This window comes from Cydia amplana, chromosome 12 (genome assembly GCF_948474715.1).
Source record: "Cydia amplana chromosome 12, ilCydAmpl1.1, whole genome shotgun sequence".
NCBI classification, from domain to species: domain Eukaryota; kingdom Metazoa; phylum Arthropoda; class Insecta; order Lepidoptera; family Tortricidae; genus Cydia; species Cydia amplana.
The window spans coordinates 6,933,067-6,946,940 of record NC_086080.1 but is presented as its reverse complement, the minus strand read 5'-3'; the positions used below and the strand labels follow the sequence as shown (position 1 = coordinate 6,946,940).

Here is a 13,874-nt window from a genome sequence, read left to right as displayed (position 1 = left end):
CCTTTACGCATCCTTTACGTGTTGTACATTAATTACTTATACTTTATATTCATTATTAGCGTTTCATAATTTTATTTTATTTATTGAACACAATGCAAGCTTACAGTCTCAGACCAATTCCCTTACATGCTAGGAAAACAGATAAATTATCAAAATAATAAGGATTCATGTTTACTAATCAAGGACATCAACACAAAATCATAACAAAAAAAAATGTACATGTATTACAAAGCTTATAGACGAATAGGTATTGTAAAATCGTACAATGCTTGTAATTAACTAATGAAATAGTAATTTTACGAGTACCTATCTTTCGTTTTTTACAGAAACAATTGCGTATTGCGTTTACATTAATTGCCACCGGACAATGGATTGTCGTGACATCTGTTATAATTATAATTATTATGAACAGGATTCTGTAGAAGACTGCGTTAGGTAGGAATGCCGTTAGTGTATCATTGCTAAATCCAATTGGATAAAATATGATAAATGCATCAGTCGGTAAACATAATTTCGGTTGACCCTTTTCCCTTTTTTCTCAGCCTCAATTTACTATACCTAGTAAGTGAAATCACATTTTCATAATGCATGTTGAGTTTCCCTGTTATTGGGTGAATGGTCGAGCAATTTGTTTTTACAGTCATGATTGTCAATAAGTTATAAGTTATATATGTGTTAAACCCTGTAGCCAAACTTTAAATAAACAAAATAAAATAACCACAAAATAAGAAGGACTTACAAGAATTTCATACCAATAGGAGACACTCTAACCCGCCCTGAATGGCCTCACCCCGAGGGGCCCGAGGCAGCAGATTGTCTGCAGATTAAGATGACAGTCCATTTCCAACCGCAGCTGCACTGTACTGTTCATTTTACTATGGAAATTGACAGTAACGGCGACGCGTTCAGTACCTCAGAAATGGAATGTTACCCTAAGGGTGACGAAAAGTTCAAAATGTTGATATATTGTGCCAAGTATGGATGCTGGTGCATGTCAGTTTCAAGTCACTAACAACCTTTTTCTTGTGTTTAGCAACGTGGCTATGATTACGCCAGAAATGCGAGAATATATTCAATTGACTGCCCTAAAAGGAACTTACATACACATTGATGAGTATACGGACATGTCCTGCGCACATAGATACTCAAACGATTTCTGTAGGTACTATACCTAATGGCGTGTCCGTCGTGTGTCATAAAGTCATAACTTCAACGATAAAGTATTTAAATCCGTTGCACAAACTTTGCAAATAATTGTTAATCGTATACCAATTACAATTCATTGTCCATGTCTAATCCTGATTTATTTCATTCAAATAACTGAGTTGGGTAATTTCATTTAAATGCAAGCTGACTTAGACTGTAAAGAAAGGTCGTACGGTGTATTTAGTGTACATTTGGATGAATTATTGTTATCAGGAAGGCTGTAGAAAGGAGTAAAAATAATGTTTAATTGTATACATACTTATTTCGTTTGTACAATATCATTACAGTCGCTCTAGGCCAAATCTGAAATAAATAATTGTGAGCTAAACTGAAGACCGAGTTTAAAGCCTTCTTGTATAATATTGAATGAATTTGAGTGTGTGAAACATAAGCAGAAGAAAATACATAATGAGACCGAGGCCAATTCAATCTAAGCGGTACAGTCATCGGTTTGTTTGCTTACAGCTACACCTGTAAGTTTAACTTTCAATAGTGTCGATATCTAAACTATTTAATTATATCGATCACATAGCTCGTATTACCAGCAATTAAAGCTTACATTTCTTTAATTTAGCACAGCACATGTGACCTCTAATCCGTGTCGCAATGGGCCTCGGTACAAATTGTCTTAATTTCTCTAATGCCGTTTAGTTTGGTTTTAGTCATGCATTCTCGTATTTGTCCTCGCTTGTAATTTGGACCTTATGCGTTAGGAGGAAAGGTGGGTTTTGAAGATGTAAGTGAGATAAGAGTTTGGGTTAGCCGACTTGTTGATATTGTTGATAACAATCAGGATGCAGCATGCGTAACCTATGTTGTCAATGCCGTTCAGTGTCTTGGTTCATTAAATTTTGTAATGTCGTTCCTAGTTTTTTTTTTATATATTCGGTACCTATATTGTTAGAATCTCCATTTAAACGTGTATGTGTGCTATGAGGGCATATATCTCAATCCTCGACATCTTTAAATGAAATTAGAATGTCAAATATGGGGACGTGTATCTTTGGTACGTTTAGGTATGTTATCGTTAAAAAAGTTATTATTTGAGTAAAAAAACTACCAACTGCAAAGCAATTATAGCGTCTGTTCGGAAAGAGAATAGTCGTGGAATGTATTAGGCCCCATACATTCCACGACTCTTCTCTTTCCGCACACACTCTAATTGGTGACATACAATATGTCACATACTATGGCAGGATATATGCAGTTTGGCTGCAGTCGAAGGTTTATCTTTTCCGTTGTCTTGTTTATGACAGCAGGCGACTTTAGCTGCAATGGCCTACAAAATTTACTTAAAACGGAGCATTTTAATTTAAATTGTAATTCGTATCTGACACTGCAGATAACAACCAAAACTAGTACATTTTCTACATTTCCGAAAGCCAAGGACACGCGAACGCGAAATGCACAAGCCTAGCTGTGACGGCAAAAAGAAACACTGCATCTAATTTGCTTACATTTGTTATGCAAATTCTGTCTTCCAACCGGTCTGCAAGGGTGGCCAAGGGTACATTATATATTTTCGTTGGCATGCGATGAGGTCATTTTTGGTTCGGAAATGCGGGCGGCTAAGGTTGGCGAATCGTGATAAAAAACTCAAGATTCCTATAGAAAAAAAAGCTTACAATACATGATTCTCACGAAAAATATGCATGACCGAAGTTTGTTAAACAAATAACAGACGCCGAGCAGAGATCTTTAATCAGATTGGACCTGCTTAATAGGCATATACTAGCATTAATTGGTCTACACTTAAGTATAATACAGGATACAGGCAAATTAAGATATTTAAGTTCTAATGCCGCTCCTGTCTATTGTCCCAAAGTGTTAAAGTGATGGAGGCTTTTCCTACATCTTCGCAAACGTAACCATCTCAATAATTTGGGTAGGCATTTAGGCAAAATTTCTCATAGGGTTAAAAAATTTGCCGTGGAAATGCAGCCTAAAAAATTCTGGTCTGTGGAGTTTTGCTTTGACCTTTAGTGGTACGTTTATTAGGTGACATGTGGGTAGGCCTTATAAAATTATACAACGTGAATATATTACGTTACGTTGCCAACTCTGACGTGATATAATGCTGAATGTCACGTATGCATATCTAATGATTCGCAAAACAAAGTTGTAAACTTATGTATAGGTGCGTCGCAACTATTAGAAACTTTTTTCATTCAAATGTTTAGCGACCCTGTTGAATTGAATGACTAAACATTAGGTATTAGCGCGTTTTATATCTTCATCGCAACAATTATCATAATACTAGATGCATCGCGCCATACATTCAAGGTATTCTAGGTTTCATTTCAGGTATTTCAGTACTAGCTTAATTTTCTCGTCCATTTCCTTGGCTATCATAAAAGTAGTATTACGATAAAGCGTGGAACAAATCGGTTAGTCCATTTCATCGTTTATGCCTTTACGACTCTTACCTTATAGTTTTACGGGCCATTTTCCAGTGAATCCAGTAACAATGGTCGTATTGCGTTGAATTTTAATGTTCATTAAATTCCTAAGGCTTTTACTTTAGTTGCAAAAGGGAGTAACTTATCTAGTCTATATTAACGTTAGCTTTTTTGTTTCGTGGTTTATATTATTGGCTATGTTGTGTTTATGTAAGAAGTATTGCATGTGAGTTTGAAGTTTTTAACTTGTAAATTCTCAAAAGTATGCGTAAGTGTAACAACTGTGTAAAGAATTGGATTATGAGTGCGACAAGAATATCCACTGATTAGACTAAACTAAAGACATGAATCGAACTTAAAACCATTTATGTTTTTGAAGAAGGAAGCTGTCAAAAAAGATTTATCAACGAGGTTATGACCCTCAATGGAGAAAACACAATACATATATTAAAGAAGACGAATTAAATTATAGCTATGAAAATTATAGCACTAAAACTGAAGTGGAAATATAGAACTGAGGTTCCACAGTTTTAGATAACAGAAGCGAACATTTCCTAACTATACAATTATGTTAATTATAGCAGAATCAGTACATTGACGAAACAATTGAAACTGTACTTGGATGTGAATGACAATTCTAATATAGAGTAGGTCTGACTGTTTCAGTCCCAGAATCTCATAATATGTACTTGTGGAAATCGGGCTACTGCAGCAGTGGCAGACCGACAGGGAGATATGGTGGGACGACCTAGATACTTCGTACCGACTGGCTTGAGCGCGCATTGAACTCGACTGAGTGTCGGAAAATTAAGGAGACATTTGCTTAGGAAGGGGCATAAAGCCAGGAAATTAGAAGCAAACAAAATACATGGCGCCGTGCACGAAACTTTCGATGGAAGATATAGCCGTCACGCGTTTTACGTTTTATCTCAATTACCCTGTAATATACTTTTGTATACATTTTTGCTAGTTAGATCCCTCGGCTATATCATTATCTAGCTATTTATATTGGTACTAAAAGGATTATACTGTGGTATGCAGGATAACGATATACATACAACTGAAAATAAACGAAAATTACAAATGTCTTCGTGATTTTTTGTTTCGAGACAACTTTAACGATTTAAGGTTTTGGTTAAAATCTGCCCTTGCAAATATAGTCTAGTTTCCGTGTGAAAGATTTCATCCCTTGATTTAAACGTGTAAAAATTTAATATAATACCTAACGACAATTTTGCGCTAGCTCCGTCTTACCTGCGGGGCACTGACTTGGTTATCAAAAAGACACTGATAGCGGACGACAGTCGGTTATCAATCATTTTGTTCGAATTCTCGAAAGGTTAAAAACATTCCAAAGTTCACGAGAACTTACCGAGGTTATCCGGACCTTCGACCTTCATGTTTCCGGCGGATATGCCTGTCACTGATACTGTTACAGGGAAATTGTACAAAGTGCATCAGTGGAAAAATACATTATTCGTATTATAACCTGCATATATGGCTTTGTTCGTGGAGTTTGCGGGATTTTACTTTTCCCACGAGGTTAAATAAGCGTTGTCCACTTTAAAAGTAAACTTTGATTCTGAGTGCTTTGATTCTGAAGGTTAGCGAGCCATGTTTTATCATTAGGGATATTTCCATGGAGTTCCCCAAGGCTCATTATTAAGTCCCTTATTATAAATTATTCTTTTAAGTAGTTTAAGTACCTACACGATGCATTTTACTAAATGTATATAAATAAAATATTTATACTTGTTTATGTATGTATCACTTTTAAATTTACGATAAGTAACTTTTTTTTGAGTGTTCAGATCAATTACAGTCATTTGAGCCAGTTTATAAGAATTCATATTTTGACCGTCCAGAAATTACTTACATAATTACACAATTTTTTTTGTAGGTACCTAATTATTAGATGGTAAATCCTAAACGCAATAAATTGCAAAAAAAAACCTATTGAATTAAAGTAGGTAGGTATTTTGGCTTCTTGTGTTACATTGAACGTGTACCTATATGAACTAAAAGTTCCGTAGAGGTCCGCAGTAGAATGCGACTCGACAATGGTCGCCTGCGCAGATGACCTCTAAACTGCGCAAGGTCACTCACCCTGCGCGCGCTGATTGATTGTGCCCGATCGTAAGCTCTCGTTATGTCATTCGCAAACATTGTAGCGATAGTTAAATTACTATTTATAAACCTTATCGTAAAGAGATAAAGTGCACTAATGGTCGCAGCGTGAGTTGTTTAGACAGAAAGCGCAAAATCAACAATTCGTTCGCTGCCTCTCTAAGATCGCTCGAATTTGCAAGAACAATCTAAGGCATGTAAGTACAGAATAGCAAACATGAACGTGTTGATACTTTCGTGTCTCGATTTGTAGGAACTCACGCGTCCGGTGTGCATTGCCCTGAAATTGGTAACGACATAATGACAATACAGAAAATTGGGATAGTATAGTAGGGTTCAGTTTGGATAGAAACGCAAATGGCTAATTGGCCATAATAATATGCTGTCCAAAAAGTCACAAAAGTATTGCTTAAGTAATTGTGGTAAGAGGAACATTGTTTATTTTACATGAAAGTATGATAATCCCACAGATATTTCTCTTAGCGACGGCGATGAGCGGAGATGTGAAGAGACGCGCGGGAATCAACCAATAGTACCTATTGGTTGTCTTCCGCTCCGTTGGATTACTATTGATTGATTCCCGCACGGCTCCTCTCATGTCTACTCATCTCCGCCTCGTGGAAAGGGCTGTCCTTCCTCAGTAATCTTCTTAGTCCACCTAAGCATATTGTTTCCAAATAAAAGTGCAACATCCCTTAAAATTAAAATTCTGAAAGCATTGATATTTGGAACTAAGAGTCAGTTATATCGTAAAGCGACCTTTCCAGTAGCACAATATGACTTTTACCGAGCTTCTGGAAACATTTCACTGTAACTAACCATATATTTCCTCTATTCCAGTGACCAACATGGGGCTCCGCTCCCTTCTTCTCCTCTCCCTTGCCTGCCTCGCCTCGAGCGACAAGCTCCACCTAGTCTTCGAATGGAGCCAGCTTGACTACCAGTACGCCAGTCCCGAGGCGCGGCAGCAAGCGATCGCCAGCAAGACGTTCATCCCGGAGAACAACATACCGATGGGTGTGGAGGTCTATGAGGACAGACTGTTCGTCACGGTGCCGCGGTGGAAGTATGGGGTGCCGTCTACGCTGAATTATGTTAACTTGAAAGGTGAGAATCTGTTATTATTAAATCATTCAACATCCTGCATCCAAATCTTTTCAAAGACGTTAAATGTGTTATGTAGATACCTATAGTTGTAAAAACCTTTCACCGGAAACTTTCGGCAATTTTACTGCTAAGAGGGACAGGGAAACAAAATATACTTTACTCTGTTTCTCTCAGCAGAATGGCTCCTGAATGAAGATAGATGTGATAGCCCCTTTAATGGTGTCTAGTCAATAAAAATATAATCTTCGAAAATATATTTAGGATTAGGTTTAAGAGTCACACAAATCCGCCAAAAATGTATTAGATACTTATACAAAGAAAATAGAGCGAGGTAGATGTTTTGTATGTAAAACTTCTATTCGCTCTGATTTACTACTAGAATTACTAGCAATGAAAACTAGTTACAGAAATAGATATACATATGTTACTTGAATGTTCATGTCAAATTTACTGTTATTACAGAACGTCGTTTTAAAATGAGAGCGTAATTTCACAGCAAAATTAACAACAAACAGCACTTTAACTTTAACATGCGTTAAATTTATTTATTTATTTTATTTTATTTATTTAGAAATTTAATTCAGGCAACAAGGCCCATACTACAAATACCTTACAGACTACTTACATATGTATTTTATACATATAAAACGGCGTGGCTCCGCTGCATCGGCTGCTCCTGTGTCGGATTCGGCAGTTTGTCCCGGAACCTCCGAAACACAAAAGGCCTGTCTGCAGGACCTATGCATACAAATGTACATACTGTACATACAAATACTGAAGATGTAATACTTTTGCTTTCCTGGTGTACTAGTACCTAGTACCTTTACGACTTATGTTTTTACGTTCTTCGAGACACACTTTACAACTACAATGATAATAAAACCAAATTGCTTCTAAATACAGAGAAAGGCAAATGAACTTATTGTAGCGGAGCTCCCTGAGCACGCAGTGGTTAAATAACAATACTATTTAAGCATTTTATAGTATATATTAACGAACGTATATCTCAATGTAAACAACCAAAACCGAGTGACATGATGATGTCAAGCAGACACAAATTAGAACATATGCGAAATACAAAATTCAAATAAAATTATCATAGAGATACTTACATCATCATAAGCCAGTATAAAACTAGTTCACAAATATAAGTATATACACATTACATTGAAATCATACTTTAACACGCCCTCTTAATGTGTATATTCTGGATAACCTCAGGCTTAAGAACGAAATAATAACTAAAACACAATAATATTTAAGACAAAGAACTAAATAATGCCTAATCCAGTCATACAAGCGTGGTGCTTTACCTTCGGTAAAGCCTTTGTTAATATATCTGCCAACATGAAATCCGTTGGCAAATACACCAACTTAATATCCCTATTCTCCTTTAAAGCATTTCTAATAAAATGGTGTCTTATATCAATGTGCTTGCTTCGGGAATGAAACACTGGATCGTTGGCTAGGCAGATTGCTCCCTGATTGTCCGCATTTAAGGTTACTTGTGCAAACTTACCCAATCCGATTTCAGTTAGCAAGCTGTTCAGATACATCGCTTCCTTCATCGATGACGCTAAACTAACGTATTCTGATTCACAGGTGCTCGTCGCGACACACTTCTGTTTTTGTGACTTCCATGACACACACGCACCACCTAACACAAAAGCATAACCAGAGTATGAACGCCTGTCCAACGCACAACCTCCCCAATCTGAATCGGAATATCCCTCTAACGACTTACCCGTCTTTGTAAACATGAGACCATACTCCTTCGTACCTTTTAAATAACGCAATACGCGTTTTGCAGCGATCCAAGCTTCTTTACGCGGAGATTCTACAAATTGTGCTAACTTTGAGACGGTATTTGAAATGTCGGGCCGTGTACCCACGGATAAATACATCAAACTTCCAATCAATTCCCGGTATGGATATCGCTCTTTTGATTTAACATCACTCTGTAGCGGTTCAAATTTCAAGTTCACTTCCATTGGAGTAGATACGGATCCCTTACAATTCTCAAAACCAAATGTCTGTAAAAGATTTTCAATATATTTTTGTTGTGACAACTTAATTTTGCCATTGACATTTCTTTCAATGTCAATACCCAAAATATATTTCGCAATCCCATAATCTTTGAGTTCGAACTCGCTGGCCAGTGACTTTTTAAAGTTTTCTATGCAAACCTTATTTTGTGAGGCTATCAAAATATCGTCAACGTACACCGCAACAAAAAGTTTGGTATTTTCGTCTATATTTTCAAAGTATAGGCATGGCTCATTTAACGATGGCCTTAGTCCCATGCTTTGAAGCTGCTCATCCAGCCTGGCATTCCATTGGCGTCCAGCCTGTTTCAACCCATATAATGACCTCTTAAGTTTGCATGCATTACCTCCCGCGCTAATATCGGTTAACATTTTCTTAGCCCGTTCATGTATGACCGATCCTTCTTCTTCTAACTCCAAGAGTTTCTGTAGACTCTCCTTAAGTAATTCTGGTATTTCCATATATATCTCTTCATCCAATGTACCATTTAGATAGGCTGTATTAATATCCACTTGGTGAATTTCCATATCAAGTTCAACTGCAAGTGATGTTAGCAATCGTATGGTATCTAACCTAACTACCGGAGCAAAAGTGTCATGATAATCAACACCATGTTTTTGGCTGTATCCTTTCGCTACAAGTCTCGCCTTTTTCTTTTCTGTCTTGTCGATGTTCAGTTTCGTTGTTAAAACATAGCGGCAACCTATAATAGCACGGCCGACCGGTCTTCTAGTTATTTCCCAGGTGTCATTCTTTACTAGGCTATTTATTTCCGATAAAATAGCTTCATTCCATTTCTGTTTTTCTTCACTTGATAATGCTTGTTTTAAAGTTATTCCTGCAGCACCAGCGAATTCTTGGCAGTCAGAATATTCCTCTGTGCTACTTTCTACTTCAATCTCTGGTTCCACCTTTTTAGCTGTGTCTGCGAAATCTTGGCAGTCAGATGATTCCTTTACATCACGTTCTGCTTCAATTTCTTGTCTCACTTCAACCATTTGATAAATTTTTCTTGGTCTTCCAATATGTCCTCTTTCTAAGCGTGGCCTACCAGGTCCTCTCTTCATATTCCTGTTTTCTTCACTATAAGAGCCAACATCTTGGTCAGGACTATGAGATGAACCTGCAATCGGTACGAAATCAACTGTGGATACCTGAATGTTTTCTGCGTGCGGTTCTAGTAGCTCTAAATGACTTCTAACTTCCTGAACGCTCTCTGTTTGTGTTTCAGTTTGTTTACTTTGAGGAATGCACATGACCGGTTCCGTGACATTACCTTTAGCGGGAAAATTTATCTCAACTAAGTTGGGTTCTGGACTCTTATTGACATCGATCTGTACCTCATCATTTTTGACTTCCAGTGGATCTGATCTAGGATACTCACATTCGTTTCTCCGCTCAATAAGTTTTTGAAATTTGACATCTCGAGATACGACAAATTTTCGTTCTTGCGGCAGCCAAATCTTGTAACCCTTTCTGTCACTGGGATAGCCTACAAAAATACCATCCATGCCGCGTGGGGCAAATTTGTCCCTGTTCTCTTCTTTATTCAAGATGTGAACCCTAGATCCGAAGGATTGCAGGTAATTTATCGTAGCAGGTCGACCATACCATTTCTCATACGGCGTTTCACCTGCTAAGCTACTTGTTGGACATCGATTTCGGATATGACATGAAGTCAATACAGCATCACCCCAAAATCCTGGCGAGAGGCCTGATGAAAGTAACATACATCTAGCCATTTCCGTTAATGTCCTGTTCATCCTCTCTGCAACTGGATTTTGCTGAGGTGTACCAGGGATAGTCAACCTTCTTCTTATACCTTCGTTCTGCAAATATTCATCAAACTCTCTACTGCAATATTCTCCAGCATTATCTGTGTGCAAGTATATAATTTTTTTACCGGTAAAATTCTCAACATGGTTCTTATAGATCTTAAAAAAATGTAAGGCTTCACTTTTCTTATTAAGCAAATACACTTCACACCATCTAGACGAATCATCAATAAACGTGATAAAGTATTTTCCTCCACCGAGGGCCTCATGACGCATAGGACCGACAATATCCGAATACACAATCCTCAATTTTTCCTCACACGGTCCACTACCTCTCGGGAAAGGAGACGCAATCATCTTCCCACTTGCACAAATACTACAATCATACAATTGATTTAAATCCGTCATTGTAAATTTCACGCCAGCTTTGTTCAATAACTTTGCTAAATCTCTTCCATTTAAATGCCCAAAGCGCTCATGCCACGACCTTACATCAAGTGTACCTAAAACAGACTCGACTGTAATTTTAAATATACCTCGGGCTCCCTGGGCCCATAACCACTGTAGCGGAGCTCCCTGAGCACGCAGTGGTTAAATAACAATACTATTTAAGCATTTTATAGTATATATTAACGAACGTATATCTCAATGTAAACAACCAAAACCGAGTGACATGATGATGTCAAGCAGACACAAATTAGAACATATGCGAAATACAAAATTCAAATAAAATTATCATAGAGATACTTACATCATCATAAGCCAGTATAAAACTAGTTCACAAATATAAGTATATACACATTACATTGAAATCATACTTTAACACTTATAGCTTTTGTTACGAGTATAATATTATGACTATGAATAGTGTATGCTAATGGAAATAGTTCGTCCGATGACACGAGGGCATTACTAACACGCGAACGATATTTACTTATTTACCCGGACATTACATTTGTGTGTGAAATGTCAGGCAATTATGGTCCTTCAGTCAATGTAACAAGAAACAAGATATGGTATGAGAGCGTCTGACTCATACGGTTTCATTTTACAATTGACTTAAAGATGGTAAAATTTCTATGTAAACAATAAATCAATACCTGTGTGATGCTGAGATCGTGATATAAAAGAGATAAGTTCAAGTTCAACATTACAAAAGACCTGTTAAGAAAGTATAACTCCACATCATATAAAATAGAAAGTGATAACACAGGAGTTGTTAAGATAGTAAGCAGTCTAAGCAGACTTATAACAGTTATAACCGTAAACTAAAACCAAAGGGTTTATTTATATAGGCTAGGTGCGTGCAACATGTCATTATATAAATGCATTTACAGAATATACATATGTACCTCTCATGATAATTATGATGCTTTCAAATATGTGATATAATAAATTAATTAAAACAGTTATTCCCAAATTTAAAATGACCGGAAACAAACACGTTATTAGGCACTCTAAAACTGTTAGTGTTATGACAAACTAAAACCCCATTAGCTTAGTTACTGTAATACTTTACCCATTAGAATCCATTTGAATTGTCACAATCTGACTCAGATAATGAGTTTTAATGACTTTCCGATATTTCGGCACATGCAGTTATTCCGTGAAGATGGTATGTGCAACTATGCTGAAATATCTAGAACCCATTAAAACAAATTAATAGATGTTGAATACCCCGTATTCAATAGCATTTATTGTGAAAGTGTATAGATACCTTTACTTATATTATAGTATACAAAGAGTTAACAATAGTATATTCAATAATCATTCCTTTTCAATTCCGTTCTGGAAATAAACATTGATAGGTACATCAGCTATTTGAAATAACTTTCGCTGTAATAATGGATGTTGACATACACTCGTCCATTAATATTTCAATATTAGGCAGTCTTTTGTTAAATCTATGTCAAAACAGCGCGTTTGTTTTATTACATTGTGTAAGTTCGTAATAATTAATCAGAATTATGTAAACTTACCGACTTATTTATTTATTTCAGATAATAGCACGAAGTCACCCAAATTAATCCCCTACCCGAGTTGGGCAGCGCACTCTATCGGTAGTGATGGAAAACCTCCAGAAATTATTTCACCGTTCAGGGTCCGAGCTGACAAGTGCGGTCGTCTTTGGGTTCTCGACAGCGGAAAGATGGGCAGCCTCGAAACTAACGCTACCAAATTCTCGCCCTCCATCATCGTCTACGACTTGAAGACCGATAATCTTCTGAGAAAGTATACGTTCCCTGCAGACCAGGTCAAACAAGATTCTGGATTCGCCAACATTGCCGTGGAAGATTTCGATTGCGAAAAAACTTTCGCGTACGCCGGTGACGTTGGTAAGGCGGGAATCGTAGTCTACTCGTGGGAAAAAAACGAATCGTGGAGAATCAGTCATCATTACTTCAACCAAGATCCTCTGGCTTGCGAGTTTAACATTAAAGGATTTAACTTTACTTGGGATGACGCCATCTTTGGCATGGGACTGTCGGCGCCAAACTCTGACAACTACAGCACCCTCTACTTCCACCCGATGGCGAGCTTTAATGAGTTCGCTGTCTCCACAGAATTTCTGAGGAACAAAACTTTAGCTGAAGCTAACTTCAATTCTTTTAAACTACTCGGGAGTAGAGGTCCAAATGCTCAATCAAGTGCGTCCTTCGTGGATCCCAAGACGGGCGTCCTTTTCTACTCTTTAGTGAACCTTAACGCTGTCGCTTGCTGGCGGACGTCCAACAAGGAATACACAATGAAGAACCAGGGTAGAATCTCCATGAACGACACTACCATGATCTACCCTACCGACATTAAGGTGGACAGCAATCAGAACTTATGGGTTCTCTCTAACAGGTTGCCATTCTGGATGTACGGACAAATGAACCCTGCAGATGTTAACTTTAGGGTATTCACAGCTCCCGTCTTAGAAGCGATTAGCCACACAGCGTGTGACGTCACGGCGAGATCTGATATTCTTGATAAGTTTTTGGGTAATGTAAAGAATGCTACAGCAAAGATTGCCTCTAAGATAAAGCCAAATTCAGGTACTTCGTTTGCGCCTATGTCGTTCGTTGCGTTGGTTATGTTAAGTTTATTCGTATCTTCTACTGAATATTAAGAGCTTAGTCCATGTAACTGTTACAGAAAGCGTGGCGTTACTTAACTTGTGTGTCTAGCAAGAGTTGATAATTCGGTATAAATTGTTTGTCCTCTCTTGGCC

At 37.4% G+C, this 13,874-nt stretch overlaps 2 protein-coding genes across 2 annotated transcripts in view; one reads left to right on the top strand and one right to left on the bottom strand.

The window, feature by feature from the left end:
* The window catches only part of LOC134652715 (uncharacterized), a 24,364-nt gene extending 19,440 nt beyond the window's left edge, over positions 1–4,924 (bottom strand). Inside the window, exon 1 of the mRNA XM_063507877.1 lies at positions 4,860–4,924. Coding sequence (XP_063363947.1) covers positions 4,860–4,924 — 65 coding nt within the window. The remainder of the gene's footprint in view (positions 1–4,859) is intronic.
* The window catches only part of LOC134652876 (protein yellow), a 25,963-nt gene extending 12,089 nt beyond the window's left edge, over positions 1–13,874 (top strand). The window contains exons 2-3 of the mRNA XM_063508067.1: positions 6,573–6,839; positions 12,661–13,874. Of these exons, the coding sequence (XP_063364137.1) occupies positions 6,581–6,839; positions 12,661–13,772 (1,371 nt within the window). The 5' untranslated portion in view covers positions 6,573–6,580 and the 3' untranslated portion in view covers positions 13,773–13,874. The remainder of the gene's footprint in view (positions 1–6,572; positions 6,840–12,660) is intronic.